Source organism: Moschus berezovskii, chromosome 28 (genome assembly GCF_049115385.1).
Source record: "Moschus berezovskii isolate FMDL1 chromosome 28, NW_MosBer_1.0, whole genome shotgun sequence".
Taxonomy (NCBI): Eukaryota; Metazoa; Chordata; class Mammalia; order Artiodactyla; family Moschidae; genus Moschus; species Moschus berezovskii.
The window spans coordinates 30,236,653-30,256,093 of NC_142487.1; the positions used below are offsets into that span (position 1 = coordinate 30,236,653).

Consider the following 19,441-nt stretch of genomic DNA (forward strand, 5'->3'; position numbering starts at 1 on the left):
GCTCAAAGGTTGTTTGCTATTTTATTTATTAAAATAAAAATAATCATTTTATTTTATTTTTTAGTGTTTTTTTAATTTATTTGGTTGCATCAAGCAAACTGTGAATATTGAGATTGGTACGGATACATTATCCATGGTCTTAGCAGCTGCTTCACTAAGCTGTTTCTTTAGACAGGTGAGAGGGAAGAGCTGAGATGGCCTTCTAGGATTGGCTGCTTGGCAACGGTGACAAATCTTCACACACTTTACCAAAGAGAATCATCTAAAGATCCAGCAGAGCCCGTAGGAATACCCTAGGGGTGGCAGGAAAGGCTGGAATTTGGAGGTGTAATTTCCTAATGTGTTTTCAAAAATAGTGTTGTTTTCCTGAAATCAGTGAGCTTGTTGGATGTTCATGAATTATTGGCACTCATTCCAGCGTCTGGGGGCCTAGTGGTAAAGAATCTGCAAGCCAATGCAGGAAACGCAGGAGACTTGGGTTCGATCCCTAGACCTCGAAGACCCCTGGAAAAGGAAATGGCAACCCACTCCAGTATCCTCGCCTGGGAAATCCCGGACAGAGGAGGCTGGCGGCTACAGTCTATGGGATTGCAAAACAGTCGCACACGATTTAGTGACCAAGAGAACAACCAGTGTCTGGTACAGAGTAAACTCTCAACAAATGTCCAGTAAATGGATTAAACTGAGACATTCCACAATGAATGGGCAGAACCCCTGAGAACAAGGGTGGTGTGTGTGTTGCCTACTCCAGTTTTTCTCAGTTCCTTTTTTCTTTCTAGGAAGTTAGCTTTCATACTCTTTGTCTTCCTTTGCATTTGGTAACCCCAAATCATGCAACTGTGAAGTTAACTTTATTGTGGAGTCTGGTGCTGTCAGGACAGCGCCCTGTACGTCTGTGGTTAGAAAGTATGCTCTCACTCAGATGTTCACCTGGGTTCTGAACCAGCGCTTCCTGACCTTGGCTGCACACCAGGATCACCTGAGGTGATAAAAGTTCTGACGCCTGTTCCTGCCTTAAGGATGCTGACTCAGTTGTCTGGTGGGAGTGGGGGCGGGGGCACTTGGCCATGGTTCTTCTTTTTAAGTTTCCCAGGGGATTTTGCTGTGCATCCAGGGTGGAAAACCAGTGGTCTGACTGGTTCTTTTCAGAGGCTCCCCTATATCATTAGGGAGGAAGACGCTCTTATCACTGTCTGTCCCCACCCCCAGCATGGGACGTAATTCATTTCTCTTGGTCATTCCAGTCCCTTTCATCCCGGGGTGTATTCCTGCTTTTAGTCTTATTTTGTCATCTGGTTAATTTGGATCTCTTTATGCCTGGGCCCCTGAAAGAATGTCTGAGAGACTCTGGAGGAGCGAGAATTGAAACTCTGTTCCTCTATGTCGAGGCGCGTATTATTCACAACACAGTTTCTGACAACTTCAAGCGCAGAACTTCGCGATCATGAAGGAAAGAAACAGAAAATTCAATCCTTTGTTGTAACCCTTGCATGCTAATTTTATTAGGGGAATAGCCATTGAGAAACCAAAGCTTGTTTCACGGGAAATGCAAGCCATGATGACTAGGGAGAGGCAGAGAGAGCTATAAATTAAAGGCTTCAACTACCCATTTCGCACATGCTTCCTGGTTCCTTGCCCTGTCACTGCTGTCTTTCCAGAAACCAGGTAAGCTCCTTCTATACCAACTTAAGGTTTCTGTGCTATGAGAGTCCCATGTTTGTTAGTTTGAAAGAAGTACCTTTCTTGTATTAATCCCAAGGACCTAACTTGCCTTGGGGTGGCTTCATTTAATTCAGTGTTTACCCAGCTGTGACAATGTTATCTTGTCTGACAGTAAGTTAATTCATTTTATTTTTGAGTTAACCTGCAAGAAATCCTTGCAAGGAAGCATGGGATTGAGATGGAAGTTTAAACAATAGATGCAAGATGTCTTTGCAGGGATGGACCCTTGAGAGCAAAAATCCCCCAGAGTAGGCTTTTGGTTGGCTTTAATCTCATTTTTAAGATTTTTCTTTATTAACTAGCTGTAATTTGGCTGGTGGAAGTGAAAGCTTTTGTTGCTCAGTCGTGTCTGACTCTTTTCAACCCTATGGATTGTAGCTGGCCAGGCTCCTCTGTCCATGGAATTCTCCAGAAAACAATACTGGACTGGGTAGCCATTACCTTCACCAGGGGATCTTCCCAATCCCAGGATCAAACCCAGGTCTTCTGTATCACAGGCAGATTTAGCTGGTGAAGAAGAAAATACAAAACATGTTCTAGTTATTTTTGGTAAATGTTAGTCGCTGTTTAACTTTTGTGAGATAAGCAAAAGTAATATGAACTCACTGCATAAGCTTGAAACAATATAGAAAACTATAAAAAAAAAAAAGCTCTTTTGCGCCCAGTTAACAATCCATGACCAGAGATACATCATTGCCCTTTAAGGAACGTTCAGCTTAGGGTCAGGTTGGCATGCAGCTAGGGGCTGGGGTTTAAGAGCGCTTGTGTATCTGGCCACTTTGTGCTGGATTTGAAGCAACTGAGAAAACAGAGTGTCAGAGAAGGCCATTTTGCTCTTGTTGAGGCTGGATCCGAGAACTCTGCTTGGACTTGAGGCCAACCCTTCCTACAGCCCCTGGCCTTGTTCTCAGCAGTGGGACACGCCCGACATGGGAGGGCCAGGCTGGGCCAGCCCGGGAGGGGCGGTGGGCAGGCAGGTGCTGGTGCGGGCGGTTCCGACAGAAGGAGACAGCAGAGCCTCTCGGGGATTCACCCTGCTCCCTGGGACACGGGAACGCAAAGCGCACGGTGACGCCCTGCGATTCACGACAGTCAAGGGCAGGGCTGGTCATGTCCTGTCAAGGGCAGGGCTGGGAAGTGACCTTTTGCTGCGAGGGTGAAACTCCCTACATCCTGGCTCAGTGCCCGAAGTGAAGCGGGAGAGGGTGCCCTGACACAAAGCCCTGCAGCTGAGTGGACCGTGCCCACCGGGTTCTGGTTGCTGTTGTTCCAGGTCCTGCTGGAATCATCATGGACTCGCTGGTCCCAACAAGCGCTTGGTTTGGGTTGGATCTTTTCAAAGACCTGAGTCAAACGGATGAGGGCAATGTCTTGTTTTCCCCTGCGGGCATCTCAACCACCATCGGAATGCTGCCCCCGGTGACCCAAGGAGCCACTGCCACCCGGAAGCAGGAGGTAGCGTGGGTTTCCCTTGCTTTCCAGCCACAGGCTTGTCTCTGGGGCAGCTTTCTGGTATTACCTCGGAAACCTGCCTTCCCTGATCTGGGGCCAGGAGACAGAAAGCATCTGAATGGAGCGATTTCAGGTCTATCAGCAAAGTCCTTTCCCCGCTCCCAATACCATCATACCTTCTGCTCCCAAATGGTTGAGAATCCTTTGGGCAAGTGTCCTTGTCCAAAGCAATTCAGTTCAGTTCAGTCACTAAGTCGTGTCTGACTCTTTGCGACACCATGGACTGCAGCACACCAGGCCTCCCTGTCCATCACCAACTCCCGGAGTCCACCCAAACCCATGTCCATTGAGTTGGTGATGCCATCCAACCATCTCATCCTCTGTCGTCCCCTTCTCCTCTTGCCCTCAATCTTTCCCAGCATCAGGGTCTTTTCCAATGAGTCAGTTCTTTGCATCAGGTGACTAATGTATTGGAGTTTCAATTTCAGCATCAATCCTTCAAATGAATATTCAGGACTGATTTCTTTTAGGATGGACTGGTTGGATCTGCTTGCAGTCCAAGGGACTCTCAAGAGTCTTCTCCAACACCACAGTTCAAAAGCATCAACTCTTCAGTGCTCAGCTTTCTTTATAGTCCAACTCTCACATCCATACATGACCACTGGAAAAACCATAGCCTTGACTAGACGGACCTTTGCTGGCAAAGTAACGTCTCTGCTTTTTAATATGCTATCTAGGTTGGTCATAACTTTCCTTCCAAGGAGTAAGCGTCTTTTAATTTCATGGCTGCAGCCACCATCTGCAGTGATTTTGGAACTCCCAGAAATAAAGTCTGACACTGTTTCCTCATCTATTTGCCATCAAGTGGCAAAGCCATTAAGCTCATAATTAAAGGTAGAGCAAGAAGGACAGAGCTTTCTGGGGGAAATGACATGATCCCCACATGGTGTGAATGATACATCAAGGACGGATGAATGAAAGGACTAATCGGCAGAGGTGAGATCAGTGCACAGCCCAGACCTTTTCATGATTTTGCAGGGACAGGACTGTTCCTTGTGTACCATGGCAGTCTGTTTAACAGACATCCATTTTACCCTGACTGGATCCCTGTGAGATTTTCTCTGGTCTCACCACCGCCGTAGTACTTTTTTTTTTTCCCCTAGGTGCCTTTCTCTGAAAAAGACACAGAAAGCTCAAGAATCAAAGCTGAAGAAAAAGAGGTGGGGAGACATGGGCTTCCCCGGTGGCTCCCTGGTAAAGAACCCACCTGCCAATGCAGAGACTTGGGTTCAATCTCTGGATGGCGAAGATCCCCTGGAGAAGGAAATGGCTACACACTCCATATTTCTGCCTGGAGAATTCGATGGACAGAGGAGCCTGGCAGGCTACATGGGATCGCAGAGTCAGACACGACTGAGTGACTAACACTTTTATCACATTCCATTTTTATTTTAAGGACCTTTTCCTACTCTGTTGATATTTTATTTAAAAAAATATTAGCACAGGACCAGTGACTTTTTGAGATCTCTTCCAGCTGTAGGGTTATAGTATTTCTCACTCACAGGACAGTCTGTACAAACATGGTAAAGAGTCCGTAGGTCAGGGCTGGCATTCAGAGGTGAATAGAGCTCCCCCGGAGGTCACGTCTGCCATGACCGATTTCACAGCCCTTTTCCCAGGCCCTCATAAAATCGTGGCTCAAGCCCCTCATTCATTTGAGCCATTCATTTCACGATCCCGCATGGCCAGGTTGTCTGCATGGCTCAGTTGCATATATGAGGAGTCAGGCCTCCTTCTGGAGTATGTACAACACAGTTGGGTCCAACAGCTGCTCCGTTGTCCAGTCAGTCTATCAGTGCTCACAGCTGTTTTCAGGCACTTTCTCTCCCAAGTGTGGTCCCATGCAGAATCTTTGTGCAAACTAGAAAAACGTACACCCTGGGTGACAGATGCCCACTCCTAGGTGGAAAGCTTTTAATCTTTCACCATTGAGTGTGATGTTATCTGTGGGCTTTTCACATATGGGATTCTGTCCATGGGATTCTGCAGGCAAGAATAATGGAGTGGGTTGCCATGCCCTCCTCCAGGAATCTTCCTGACCCACTGATTGAACCGAGTCTCTTTTGTCTCTTGCATTGGCAGGCGTGTTCTTTACTGCTGACCCACGGCAGAAGTGCAGTAATGACCTCGCTGCTTTGCTAGTTTCTACTCAGGATCGCCCCCTGGTGTCTGTCTGTAGTGCTGCAGACTCTGGTGTATGCCAATGGCCTTTGTGCTCAAGGACCAATCTGGTGCCTGTTTCTCTTGACGCTTAGATTCAGGCAAGACAGAAACCAGTCCCTCAGGCAGCCTCTGAGAAGTCAGAGTGTTGGACACACATTCCACTCTTGTTTCTCTTCTCAGGGAGTTAGGGTTGAGAGTTTTCCCCCAATCACACCATGAGGTGTGGCGGGGAGAAACTGGTGTGTGAACGTCATGAATTTTCCTACTGGACTTTGATGCAGTTTCCTACTGGGTGTCATGCTTCTCTGGGCTACAGGAATCACTGTGCTGGTTTCTGGGTTTCTTCCAAAGGCATTTGGTCTTTGTATCGTTGTTAAGTTGGTGTTTCCAGTGGGGGAAGATGGCATCCAGAACCTACACCAAGCTCATGGATGGTCCCCACGGTGTCCGTGTCTTCTTGGTGTGGGGAGGGTGGTGAATCTAGGTTTACTTTTGCCAAGATAACTCACTGAGTTTTTGTTTTGATTTTGAAGTTAGAGAAGACAGAAGAGATACATCACCAGTTCCAAAGGGTTTTGAGTGAGATAAGCAAACCCAATGATGATTATGAACTGAAAATAGCCAACCGGCTGTTTGGAGAAAAGACATACCTCTTCCTTCAAGTGAGTTTTGCTGAGTTCACAACATCTGTGAGTGGTACTCAGGAACGGACAAATGACTCTGTTAAGACTGGGATCTTTGAGGCAAGCTGCCTAATTAGAGTGCCTGACTCAGCCCACATCACTGGGGGTGTCCCTCCCACCTCTCCCTCTCACCCTCCACCCCACCCGCCTCCCAACCTGTTCTCCAGATACCCAGACCTTTGGGAGCTTCTTTTTCATCTTGACAATCTGATTTTTGCCTTAACCTTATTGAACCTGCACAAAAATATGCATGGAAGTACTCAAAGTGATTCATCCAGGCCCTAAAAAGATCTCTTCTTACAATGTTAGTCATCTTCATGTACAGATAAATTTATTTAGAAATGATGGCAATGGATAAACTGAATTTTAAAGCTATTTCTATTTCTTCCCTGTTTCTCCTAAAGAAATACTTAGATTATGTTGAAAAACATTACCATGCTTCTCTGGAACCTGTTGATTTTGTAAATGCAGCAGATGAAAGTCGAAAGAAGATTAATTCCTGGGTTGAAAGCCAAACAAATGGTAGTGTATGGATGAATCGTTCATCATAAAAACACTTCTGAGTACCTGCTGTGAGTGAAGCCCTGTGCTGGACGCTGCATAGGGTATAAGGGTGCACACGCTTTGGGAGGGGACCTGAGATGGGTGTTTCAGGTTGGAGGGGCGGCATTGGAGCCAAGGAGTGGGGGAATCCACTGCAGACCGTGGAATGGCCTCAACAGATGTGGAGAGAGCCAAGGGAATTGGGCAGGGCACCACACGAAGCCAACTTCGTGAGACGCGTAGTGGAGAATTATCTGTGCGTAGCTGGGGGTCACCGTGACTTTGGGGCTCCTGATTCCTGGCTCATGTCTGTCGTGAGGTCACGTTTGACTTCTCCGTGAGCAACTTTCTTTCTGAGTCTGGGTCCACAAGTAAAAATGTTAGAGGGCTCCTTTCTCTGTCATTGAGAAGGATCAGCTCACTGAAGACGCGCCTGGGCTGTCTGTGGCTGGGCCTCCTGTAGGGATGGCGGCAGCCTTGAGCCTCGTCCGCAGCAGGGACTCGACGAAGCCCCGCCTCCCCCGCCCCGGTAGGAGCCAAACTCGCAGGAAATAGCAGAGAGCAATGTTAAGATTTTGCTGAGCAGTGCTGATACTTTAGTGTTAGTATTTCAGAATACATTTTAAAAAGAGATTTATTTTTGGATTTGGTCTTAGTTTTGGCTTGTGGAATCTGTAGTGGTGGCACGCGAGGTCTTTTAACTGCAGCATGCAAACTCTTAGCTGCATTCTGTGGGATCGAGCTCCCTGACCAGGGAGAATACATTAAAAAAATAATTCCAATTATCAGGGAGACATCTGTTATTTCAGATTGTAGTTTTTCTCCATACTCAGTTCAAAGGAAATGAAAAATTTAAAAGGGGGATAAAAGAGGATCTGTCAAAGGGTTGGTTGAAGGCAGTATTCTTCAGAATTTCAGTGGAATGGGCTGAACCCAGAGATAAAACATCAGCTCCTTTGCAATAAAATAAGAGATCTCTAAACCTCAGGTAGCTATAATGAATGGGTTAAAAATAAAAATAGCTAACTTCCAGTACTTATAATGAGCTGGATAATATTCTATGCGTTTCTCTACATAGGAAATCATTGACTCCTTTCAGCAGCTCTGTGAGGCAGGTTTTATTCCTGTTTTACAGGTGTGGAAACTGAGGCTCAGAGAGCTTAAGTAACTTACCCAGGATCCCTCAGCTGATGAGAGGCAAAGCTGGATGCCAGCAGAGGCGATCTGATTCCAGAGCCTGAGCTTTTAGCCCTCACACCTCAGTTTATCCCGTGGGATAAATTGGCGATGGGCAAAGTGAGAACCTCCTATGATTTCTGCCAGCGAACTCTTTGTCGGCTCAGCCTTCAGGTGCTGACCTGGCTGAGTTTTGAACGACCGGTCAAGTCTGTGTTCATCGCATCTGACATGTGTGGCACTTGTAATTTTGAAGATGGACCCATTTTGTTCTTGTTGCTGTTCATTTGCAGAAAAAATCAAGGACCTGCTTCCAGACGGCTCTTTAAGCAGCTCCATCAAGCTGGTGGTGGTGAACGTAATTTATTTTAAAGGGCAATGGGACAGGGAGTTTAAGAAAGAAAATACCAAGAAGGAGGAATTTTGGCTGAATAAGGTATGTTCTTTAATTAACTTACGTGATATACTTACAGATAAAATGTAGAATCTGAAGTCATATTTGAGCAAATGTACATGGTATATGACTTCCCAGGTGGCTCAGTGGTAAAGAATCTGCCTGCTAATGTAGGAGATGTAGGTTCGATCCCTGGGTCGGGAAGATCCCCTGGAGGAGGAAATGACAACCCATTCCAGTTTTCTTGCCTGAAAAATCCGATGGACAGAGGAGCCTGGTGGGCTACAGTCCAAAGGGTCACAAAGAGTTGGACACAACTTAGCCACTAAGCAACAATGCTGATTTCTTAGGCTCTGGTCTTTAGCATGGTCTGAGGTTGAGTGAATTACTGGGGGAGCCCCCTTGGTGGCCTTCCACCCCTTGACACGTGAGCTCTGCTGACTTGTTGCAGAGCACAAGCAAGTCTGTGCTGATGATGACACAGCGCCAGCCCTTCAGCTTCAAGACCCTGGAGGACGTGCCAGCCAGGATTCTGGGCCTTCCATATCGAAACCATGACCTCAGCATGTTTGTGCTGCTGCCCAATGACATTGACGGTCTGGAGAAGGTAAAGCCTGGCCTCTTCCTCGTTCTGCTTTCATCTCCGAGGCTCTCTGTCCCAGAGCTTGTTTCTGGGTGAGTCTGGAGTTAGGGCTGCGATCTGGAGCTGGTTAAATAGAAAATATTTCTGTCTCTGCAGCAGGTAAAGATGAGTATCTAAAGAGGAGCATTAAATGGTGTCAGGTTTATCAAGAAGAACCAATACTAAAATATTTGGGGATGAGATAACATGAACATTAGAGATTACATAGGAGTTCTAACGGAGAAAGCGATGGCACCCCACTCCAGTACTCTTGCCTGGAAAATCCCATGGACCGAGGAGCTTGGTAGGCTGCAGTCCATGGGGTCGCTACGAGTCGGACACGACTAAGCAACTTCACTTTCACTTTTCACTTTCATGCATTGGAGAAGGAAACGGCAACCCACTCCAGTATTCTTGCCTGGAGAACCCCAGGGACGGGGCAGCCTGGTGGGCTGCCCTCTATGGGGTTGCACAGAGTTGGACACGACCGAAGAGACTTAGCAGCAGCAGCAGCAGCAGCAGAAGTTCTAAAGATCACCCACCAAATCTCCAAAGTGGTTGATCTCTGTGGATCCTCTTTCCCAGAGAAGAAAATCACCTGTGCACGTAGACAGCAATTTTGAATTCTATTCACAGGCTATTGGATTTTCTGAATTCCTTTTTTAGACATTTCATTTTTTAAAAGACTTTTTAGGGCAATTTTATGTTTACAGCAAAACTTAGAGGCAGGTACAGAGATTTCCAATACACCTTGTGCCCCATGTGCCATAGCCTCCCCATAATCGGCATCACTCACCAGTGTGTTTTTTTTTTAACCCCAAATAAACCTACCTTGACTCATAATAAAAGTCCATAGGACCCTTATTCATAAATCCCTTGGTTTGGTCCTGCCCACTGGTTGCTCAGACAGTAAAGAATCTGATGGTAATGCGGGAGACCTGGGTTTGATTCCTGGTGGGACAGTCCCCTGGAAAGGGAATGGCAACCTGCTCCTGGATTCTTGCCTGGAAAATCCCATGGACACAGGAGCCTGTCAAGCTACAGTCCATGGGGTTGAAAAAAGTCAAACACAACTGAGTGACTAACACTTAAACTAAAGCTACATTGTAGTTAAAATATTGATGTGGTGAGTAGCCTGTATTTTGGAGAACAGGGAGGTTGTTTTAAATCCCTATTCTTCTGTTTAGTAGCTTTCTACCCTTTGATGTTTCTTGATTTCTTTGAACCTCAATATTTTCTCATTTATAAAATGAGTTCCATAGTTCCTAATGTGTGTGTTGTAATGATTAGAACACACACACACACACACACACACACACACACACACACATACATGTACATCCTGGACCAACTCTAAGGTGTCTCCTAGAATGGATCTAGAACATGAAAAAAACTTGCCTAGAATGGTTCCATTTCTTGGAAAGTGCTCAGTAAATGGATGGATGCTGTATTATTAAGATACTAGATACTATTCTGCTTCTGTGAAACGTGTTTAGCAGCACTGCTGCTGCTGCTAAGTTGCTTCAGTCATGTCCGACTCTTCGCAGCCCCATGGACTGCAGCCCACCAGGCTCCTCCATCCATGGGATTTTCCAGGCAAGAGTACTGGAGTGGGGTGCCATTGCCTTCTCCGTTAGCAGCATTATATGTTGGCAAATATTTTGGGAAAGCAAAACGACAGTATCTATGCAAGCTTTATGGAGAAGGCAATGGCACGCCACTCCAGTACTATTGCCTAGAAAATCCCATGGATGGAGGAGCCTGGTAGGCTGCAGTCCGTGGGGTCGCTAAGGGTCAGACACGACTGAGCGACTTCACTTTCACTTTTCACTTTCACACATTGGAGAAGGAAATGGCAACCCACTCCAGTGTTCTTGCCTGGAGAATCCCAGGGACGGGGGAGCCTGGTGGGCTTCCGTCTATGGGGTCACACAGAGTCGGACACGACTGAAGTGACTTAGCAGCATGCAAGCTTTATGAGATTGACACACTACTTATTTCTCTAACAAGGCACTTATCTGCAAGCTTTAAGCGTATTCATAATCTGACTCAAAAACCCCAATTGTGAGAATTACTTTAGGGAAATAATTCAAGAATAAAATTTACTCTCTGAGCCAAATCAGTAGCATCTTCATTAAATACCTGGTGGCTCAGATGCTAAAGAATCTGCCTGTAATACAGGAGACATAGGTTCAATCCCTGGGTAGGAAAGATCCCCTGGAGAAGGAAATGGAAAGCCACTCCAGTATTGCTGTCTGGAGAATTCTATGGACAGACGAGCTTGGCAGGCTAGAGTCTATGGGGTTGCAAAGAGTCAGACACTAGGATGCTCGGCTTGAAATTTATAATAATAATCATAATTTTATTATTAATACTATATCCACAGCATCCATCACTTGATACAAATGGCAACCCACTCCAGTGTTCTTGCCTGGAAAATCCCAGGGATGGCAGAGCCTGGCGGGCTGCCGCCTATGGGGTCGCACAGAGTCGGACACGACTGAAGCGACTTAGCAGCAGCAGCAGCAAAATGAATGAAAGGATGAATGTTAGGTGGAATTTATCAGCTTGATGGAAATATCTATCAGTTTGAGGATACTTAGGAGAGATACGCAGTGCTGTGAAAATATATTTACTTTATAACAAGAAAAGTGGATATTCAATGCAATTGCAACTATATAAACATGTATTATATATTAATATAATATAAATTGCATTCATTACAATTTTATAAAGTTCATTATAATATAGTAGTATATAAACTATATTAGAATATTCATTATATAAGATAGTATATAAATTATATAATACATATGTAGACAAAGATTAAAGGGGAATGGTAAAAAATGAAATAATGTATATTAAATTGATAGAAAAAGAAATGACTTAAAATTTATTTATGCAATAGAGTTTTCATACATACACAGATAATTTAAATATAGAAATATAAGACAAGTGGCTGGCATGTATATATATATATATATATATATATGAGTGAAATGATTTGTGGTTTCATTTGTTACTAAAGCTAATAATAATTTCTGACTGACATACATTAGTATTGCACTGCTTTGAATTTGCACTGATGATCAAAGCATTCTTCCCCCTTGTTTTCCGTAACAGATTGTAGATGAAATAACTCCTGAGAAGTTAATGGAGTGGACGAGCGCGGGGCGCATGGAGGAGAGGGCGGTGGACTTGCACTTGCCGCGGTTCTGGGCGGCGGGCACCTACGACCTGGAGGCCGCCCCCGCGGGGCTGCGCGCCGCCGGCCTCGCGGGGAGCCCCGTGGGCGCCGGGCTGCGCGCCCGGAGGCTGCTGCACAGGGCGGTGCTGGAGGTGACCGAGGCGGGCGCGGAGGCTGCGGCCGCCACCGCCGTGGGCCTCGCCGTCACGCCGGCCCAGGCCTGGGAGCGTTTCCATTGCAATCACCCTTTCCTCTTCTTCATCAGGCACAACAAGTCCGACAGCGTCCTTTTCTTTGGACGATTTTCTTCTCCTTAGTACAGTCCCTGCCTTGGTGGGGTGTTCATCAGTTCAGTTCAGTCGCTCAGTCGTGTCCGACTCTCCGCGACCCCATGGATCACAGCACGCCAGGCCTCCCTGTGCATCACCAACTCCCGGAATTCACTCAAACTCATGTCCATCGAGTCGGTGATGCCATCCAGCCATCTCATTCTCCGTCGTCCCCTTCTCCTCCTGCCCCCAACCTTTCCCAGCATCAGAGTCTTTTCCAGTGAGTCAGCTCGTCGCATGAGGTGGCCAAAGTATTGCAGTTTCAGCTTTAGCATCAGTCCCTCCAATGAACATCCAGGATTGATCTCCTTTAGAATGGACTGGTTGGATCTCCTTGCAGTATAAGGGACTCTCAAGAGTCTTCTCCAACACCACAGTTCAAAAGCATCGATTCTTCAGTGATCAGCTTTCTTCACAGTCCAACTCTCACATGACCATAGGCTGATGGAAATAGCCCGCTCTTTAAAAATTGTTTTACTTGAATTCCAGCCTTACCATCAAAATCAATGATTAATGACTGCAATAGTGTATATATTTACAATTTTCTCTGCAACTGAAATGTTTTGTTTGTGACATGCAGATAGCAGGTCAAATCAAGGCTCCTTAATAATCTTCCACTGATTTCCTCTAAGAAATCAGTGCTTTGCACTTTTTTGCACTGATGGATAGAAACAGTCTCTTTGGTGAAGACCCTGGACTAGTGATTTTGAGACTCCCACCAGTTCTAATATTTTGGTGGATTATAATACAGGACTAAAAGAAAACAAAAATTTATGTTCAGTTCATGTGTTGCTTTTTTCTTTCTTAGCATATGGTGTGGCAAACTGAACCTAGGAAACAGAATTGAGAAACACGCTAACAAAACATAAATTAAAACTCAGTAACCCAAACAAAATAAAACAATGTACCAGGCAGAGAGGATTTCCATATTTTCATCCTCTGTTCTAATAGTAGATCAGTTTCATGAGCATTTTGATATTGTGAAATAAATGTGATCATAAAATAAAATACACCATTTTAAGCCTGCAGCTGCTGCTAAGTCACTTCAGTCGTGTCCGACTCTGTGCGACCCCATAGATGGCAGCCTACCAGGCTCCCCTGTTGCTGGAATTCTCCAGGCAAGAACACTGGAGTGGGCTGCCATTTCCTTCTCCAATGTGTGAAAGTGAAAAGTTAAAGTGAAGTCGCCCAGTCGTGTCTGACCCTTAGCGACCCCATGGACTGCTGCCCACCAGGCTCCTCCATCCATGCCTAGAACTTGACACATTTTGGTAAATGTGCACATGAAAACACCATCACACCCAGAACACAGAACGCTTGCGTCACCCTCCAAGGTCCTCTGCTCTGCTTCTGCGTCAGCTGCCCCCGAGCAAACCCTGCTCAGCCAACAGCTGATCTGCCTTCAGTCACTCCAGAGTAGATCTGTCATTTCTAGTTTCACTCAAATGGGTTCAGACTATGTTCTCTTTCATGTCTAGCTTCTGTCACTCGGCACTGTGTTTTCAGATTCATGAGACTAGTTGGGATATCAGTAGTTGGCGACTTTCTACTGACAAGCAGTGTTCCACCATCTGGATAAACCACATTTGTTTATCCATTTACTCATTGACGGGCATTTTTCTTGTTTCCAGTGTATGGCAGCTATACATAATGCTTGTTGTTTAGTCGCTAAGTCGTGTCCAAATCTTTTGTGACCCCATGGACTATAGCCCTCCAGACTCCTCTGTCCCTGGGTTTCTCCAGACAAGAATACTGGAGTGGGTAGCCATTTCCTTCTCCAGGGGATCGTCCCAACACAGGGATAGAACTCACGTTTCCTGCATTGCAGGTGGATTCTTTACCACTGAGTCACCAGGGAAGCCAATGAATAATGTTATTATGCCCATAAGTTTGTGTGAGCGGATGTTTTCACTTCTGGGTCAGATGATAAATACATGTTTAATTGTCTAAGAAACAGCCAGTATGTTCTCCAAAATGGCTGCACCATTTTCTACTACAAGCCATGAGTGAACATTGCAGGCGCCCTAAAGACGCACCGGTGGGGGGTGTGGTCAGTCTTCTTCGTTGTAGCCATTCTCGTGGATGTGAGGTGGCATCTCCTTGTGGTTTTGCATTTTCCTTTTGACTAATAATGTTGAGCATCTTTTCATGTGCATTTTGACCCTGCATATATATTCTTTTGGAGAAGGCAATGGCACCCCACTCCAGTACTCTTGCCTGGAAAATCCAAAAGGTGGAGGAGCCTAGTGGGCTGCAGTCCATGGGGTCGTGAAGAGTCGGACACAACTGAGTGAATTCACTTTCACTTTTCATTTTCATGCATTGAAGAAGGAAATGGCAACCCACTCCAGTGTTCTTGCCTGGAGAATCCCAGGGACGGGGGAGCCTGGTGGGCTGCCGTCTATGGGGTTGCAGAGAGTCGGTCACGACTGAAGAGTAGCAGCATATATTCTTTTGTGAAATGTCTGTTCAAATCTTTTGACCATTTTTATTAGATTGTTTGCTTTTTCATTATTGATGTGTAATTGCTTGTAATATATTTTTTCTTTTTTTTATAGTTTCTATTTTTCTGTCTTATTTGAGAAATCTTTGTCTGTCTCAAGTCTGCTAAGACTTTCTCCAGAACTTTTATGATATTAGCTTTTGCATTTAGGTCTATGATTTATCTGGGTTATTTTTGTATACCCAATAGTCTTTGTTTTATTTATTTATTTTAATTGGAGGCTACTTACTTTACATTATTATATTGGCTTAGCCATACATTGACATGAATCCACCCCGGGTATACATGTGCTCCCTATCCTGAGCCCCCCTCCCACCTCCCTCCCCATCCCATCCCTCTGGGTCATCCCAGTGCACCAGCCCTGAGCACCCTGTCTCATGCATCGAACCTGGACTGGCGATCTGTTTCACATATGATAATATACATGTTTCAATGCCATTCTCCCAAATCATCCCACAGAGTCCAAAAGACTGTTCTATACATCTGTGTCTCTTTTACTGTCTCGTATACAGGGTTATCATTACCATCTTTCTAAATTCCATCTATATGCGTTAGTATACTGTATGGTGTTTTTCTTTCTGACTTACTTCACTCTATATAATAGGCTTCAGTTTCATCCACCTCATTAGAACTGATTCAAATGTATTCTTTTTAATGGCTGAGTAATACTCCATTGTGTATATGTACCAAAGCTTTCTTATCCATCCGTCTGCAGATGGACATCTAGGTTGCTTCCATGTCCTGGCTATTATACACAGTGCTGCGAAGAACATTGGGGTACACGTGTCTCTTTCAATTCTGGTTTCCTCGGTGTGTATGGCCAGCAGTGGGATTGCTGGGTCATATGGCAGTTCTATGATTTATTTTGAATTAATTTTTGTGAAATATGCATTGTGGTGTTGCAGAAAACAGTACTCGAGAAACCAAGCGCTATACTCGGAGAGTTGGAGAACTCACGTTTATTACGCCGGTGGGCCCAGAGGAGTTAACACGCCAAGCTCTGAGCCCTGAACAAAGGGATTACAGAGTTTTTACAGACAGACTGTAGTGGGCAACACTAGCTCTTAACAGGCTGGTTTAAACTAAGGGGTTTCACGTGTGGGGACAGTGGGCAAGATGGGGAGGGGGATGGCTGGTCTTTACACGGACAGGCACGATTCAGCAGGTTTGCAGGGGCTGGGCGATTGCAAAGAGCAGGACAAGAGTGAGGGAGATAAACTCCAGTTCCTAGTATTGCAAGTCCCCACTTTCTCAGAGCACGTGACCTACGTGACCCAGGCTTTGCAAGGGCACACTGACTTGCAGAGGCAGAAGGAGAAGGAGGTTACGTAAAATCTTAACTTTTCCTTTTCAGCGGCTCGTTATTTTTGATGTGGACATTCAGTCGTTCCAGCATCACTTCTGTTCTGAAAAGGCACATTCACCCTCAGGGATTTAAGTGCCTTGGAATCTTTGTGACATGTACACATGCTGGGTCTGTTTCTAGACCCTCCTCTGGTCCCCTGACCTGTTTCTGTCACAAGTCACTACCTCTCTATCCCTGATAATAGCCCCCTCCTGTGGTTTAATTTGTCTAATGATAGTGTAAACAATTAGGCTTTCATATGGCCAGTCTGCGCCTTTTGCCATCCTTTCAGTTAACCTGTATGCATTCTTAAGTGAGGTTTTTGAGAAAGAGTTGTTTACTTACTTTGTTTCGTTTTGGCCGCCTGGGTCTCTGTCGCAGTTGTGGGCTCTCTCCAGTTGCGGTTCCCAGGCTTCTAATGGGGTGACTTCTCCCGCTGTGGAGCACAGGCTCTCGGGGGCAGGGGCTCAGCAGCTGTGGCTCCCCAGCATGCAGGGTCTTCCTGGACCAGGGATCGAAGCCGTGTCCTCTGCATTGGCAGGCAGATTCTTGACCACTGGACCACCAGGGAAGTCCTGCTTTTTGTTTTAAGTAGACATCGTAGGCTGGGATGTTGTGATCATCCCATGGATGTAAAATGGACTCCCTATCAAAAAAAAAAGTGGTTGGATATTGAGATGAATGATTCCACACCTTCCCCAAGAATGCCAATTCCTCATGTAATGAGGTTTCTGGGGAGCCTGTGGCAGGGTTCCTGGCCATCTAGAGCCTGGAGGGCTTAACCGTGGTTAGGAGCTGACCCCGGGAAGGGGTCCTGGGCATGGGCAGGCTTGCTTGGCTTGCACTGCCTGCAGGTACCGGGGGAGGGAGCTCCAGGCCTTTCCTTGCCAGTTGGCTTAGTTTTGTGTGTGTGTGTGTGTGTTGGGGGGGTGGTTAGAGGGAAACAAAAAGCGGTGGGACTAGAATGATGTCAGGAGAAGGCAATGGCACCTCATTCCAGTGTTCTTGCCTGGAGAATCCCACAGACAGAGGAGCCTGGCAGGCTATAGTCCATGGGGTTGCAGAGTCGGACACGACTCAGTGACTAAACCACAGAATGTTGTCAACAGTCAATTATCAAAAATGACTCTTTACTACACCGGGTCTTGTGTTTAATATAGTCTGACAGTTTCTATCCTCTTGTGAGTGTTTGTGTATCAATTGCTCAGTCCAGCTCTTTGCGACCCCATGGACGGCACACAGCCAAGCTCTTCTGTCCATGAAATTTTCCATGGAAGAATCCTGGAGTGGGTTGCCATTTCCTACTCCAGGGGATCTTCCCTATTCAGGGCTTGAACCTGAGTCTCCTGCATTGCAGGCAGATTCTTTACTGTCTGAATCAAACAAGTTTGTGTGCCCCATCAGAGAGAAGTCAAACAAACTGAAACGTCAGAGTTTGGACCAGAGAAAGGTTTATTGCAGGACTAAGCAAGGAGAATGAATGGTTTGGGCTAAAAAAACAAAAAACTCTGAACTCCCCAATGATTCAGAGGGAGAACTTTTTATAAGCAAAATTTGGGGTGAGCACTGCAGGGCATATGATTCTCTTCCAATTGGTGGTGCTCTAGGAAAATTCTGCTCAGCCAGAAGGAAGTTGCCATCCTCCCCTTGGGAGGGGGGCTTAGTTCCTGCAGAAAAGCTCAAACGCGTTCTGTATGTTTGTCCCTTGAGGGGGAACCGGGATCCCACGTTCTGTATGAATGTCCCTTGAGGGGGAACCGGGATCCCACGCTCTGTATGTTTATCCCTTGAGGGGAGCCGGGATCCCACGTTCTGTATGTTTATCCCTTGAGGGGAACCGGGATCCCACGTTCTGTATGAATATCCCTTGAGGGGAACCGGGATCCCACGCTCTGTATGTTTATCCCTTGAGGGGAGCCGGGATCCCACGTTCTGTATGTTTATCCCTTGAGGGGAACCGGGATCCCACGTTCTGTATGTTTGTCCCTTGAGGGGAACCGGGATCCCACGTTCTGTATGTTTGTCCCTTGAGGGGGAACCGGGATCCCACGTTCTGTATGTTTATCCCTTGAGGGGGAACCTGGATCCCACGTTCTGTATGAATATCCCTTGAGGGGGAACCGGGACCCCACGTTCTGTATGAATGTCCCTTGAGGGGAACCGGGATCCCACGTTCTGTATGTTTATCCCTTGAGGGGAACCGGGATCCCACGTTCTGTATGTTTGTCCCTTGAGGGGGAACCGGGATCCCACGTTCTGTATGTTTGTCCCTTGAGGGGAACCGGGATCCCACGTTCTGTATGTTTGTCCCTTGAGGGGGAACCGGGATCCCACGTTCTGTATGTTTGTCCCTTGAGGGGAACCGGGATCCCACGTTCTGTATGAATGTCCCCTGAGGGGAACCGGGATCCCACGTTCTGTATGAATATCCCCTGAGGGGAACCGGGATCCCGTGTTCATGTTGTAGTTTCTTAATCATTCCTCCTTTCTTTCTGCATTTCCTCCCTTGCCTGATTAGCAACTCTTTGAATCCACCTTTTGGTACTCAAGGGCTTCTCTCATAGCTCAGTTGGTCAAAATTCCTCCTGCAAAGCAGGAGACCCCAGTTCAATCCCTGGATTGGAAAGATCCCCTGGAGAAGGGAAAGTCTACCCACTCCAGTGTTCTGGCCTGGAGAATTCCATGGACTGTATAGTCCGTGGGGTCACAAAGAGTCAGACACAACTGAGCGACTTCCACTTTGGCACTCAGGAAAACCTGGGAGACTAAAACCTTTTCTTACGAATAACAACCTGGGACAGAAAAGGATTTTGTGACCAGGAAGGTCCCACTCGGTCCTATTTGTGTTCACTTCCAAGTTACGATTGCAAGCTCAGTCACTCAGTCATGTCCAACTCTTTGTGACCCCACAGACCGTAACCTGCCAGGCTCCTCTGGCCACGGGATTCTCCAGGCAAGAATATTGGAGTGGATTGCCATTTCATTCTTCAGGGGATCTTCCTGACCCAGGGATCAAACCCAGGTCCCTTGCGTTTCTTGCATTCTTTACTGCTGCACCACCTGGGAAGCCTAAAATCATACCCTCTTGTATCCCCACCAGTAAGGTAGGAGAGTTTTCCTTGCTTCACTTTCCTTCCAATATTTGAGGCGGCCATGGGCTGTAATCGTTTCACATTCTGGTTCCAGCCTACTTCTTCAAGCTTATCATGCTCTACTCTGGTTTTTAATTTTTATTTTTATAAATTCATGTTTCCAAATTATC

The 19,441-nt window shown here is 46.2% G+C and overlaps 1 protein-coding gene across 1 annotated transcript; it reads left to right on the forward strand.

Annotated features, from left to right (window-relative positions):
* The first annotated feature begins 1,630 nt into the window (after positions 1-1,630).
* SERPINB13 (serpin family B member 13) lies at positions 1,631-13,111 on the forward strand. The gene is made up of 7 exons (XM_055416837.2): positions 1,631-1,665; positions 2,996-3,177; positions 5,931-6,059; positions 6,485-6,602; positions 8,093-8,235; positions 8,645-8,800; positions 11,939-13,111. Exons 2-7 carry the CDS (start codon positions 3,013-3,015, stop codon positions 12,317-12,319), a joined length of 1,092 nt encoding a protein of 363 aa, XP_055272812.2. The 5' UTR covers positions 1,631-1,665; positions 2,996-3,012; the 3' UTR covers positions 12,320-13,111.
* Positions 13,112-19,441: the final 6,330 nt, after the last annotated feature.

Excerpts from the sequence above, each read along its gene's own strand:
- SERPINB13 (XM_055416837.2), top strand. The coding sequence starts at position 3,013 with ATGGACTCGCTGGTCCCAACAAGCGCTTGGTTTGGGTTGGATCTTTTC. Across the intron at positions 8,236-8,644 it reads AGGAATTTTGGCTGAATAAG|AGCACAAGCAAGTCTGTGCT; the intron begins GTATGTTCTTTA and ends GACTTGTTGCAG. Across the intron at positions 8,801-11,938 it reads ACATTGACGGTCTGGAGAAG|ATTGTAGATGAAATAACTCC; the intron begins GTAAAGCCTGGC and ends TTTCCGTAACAG.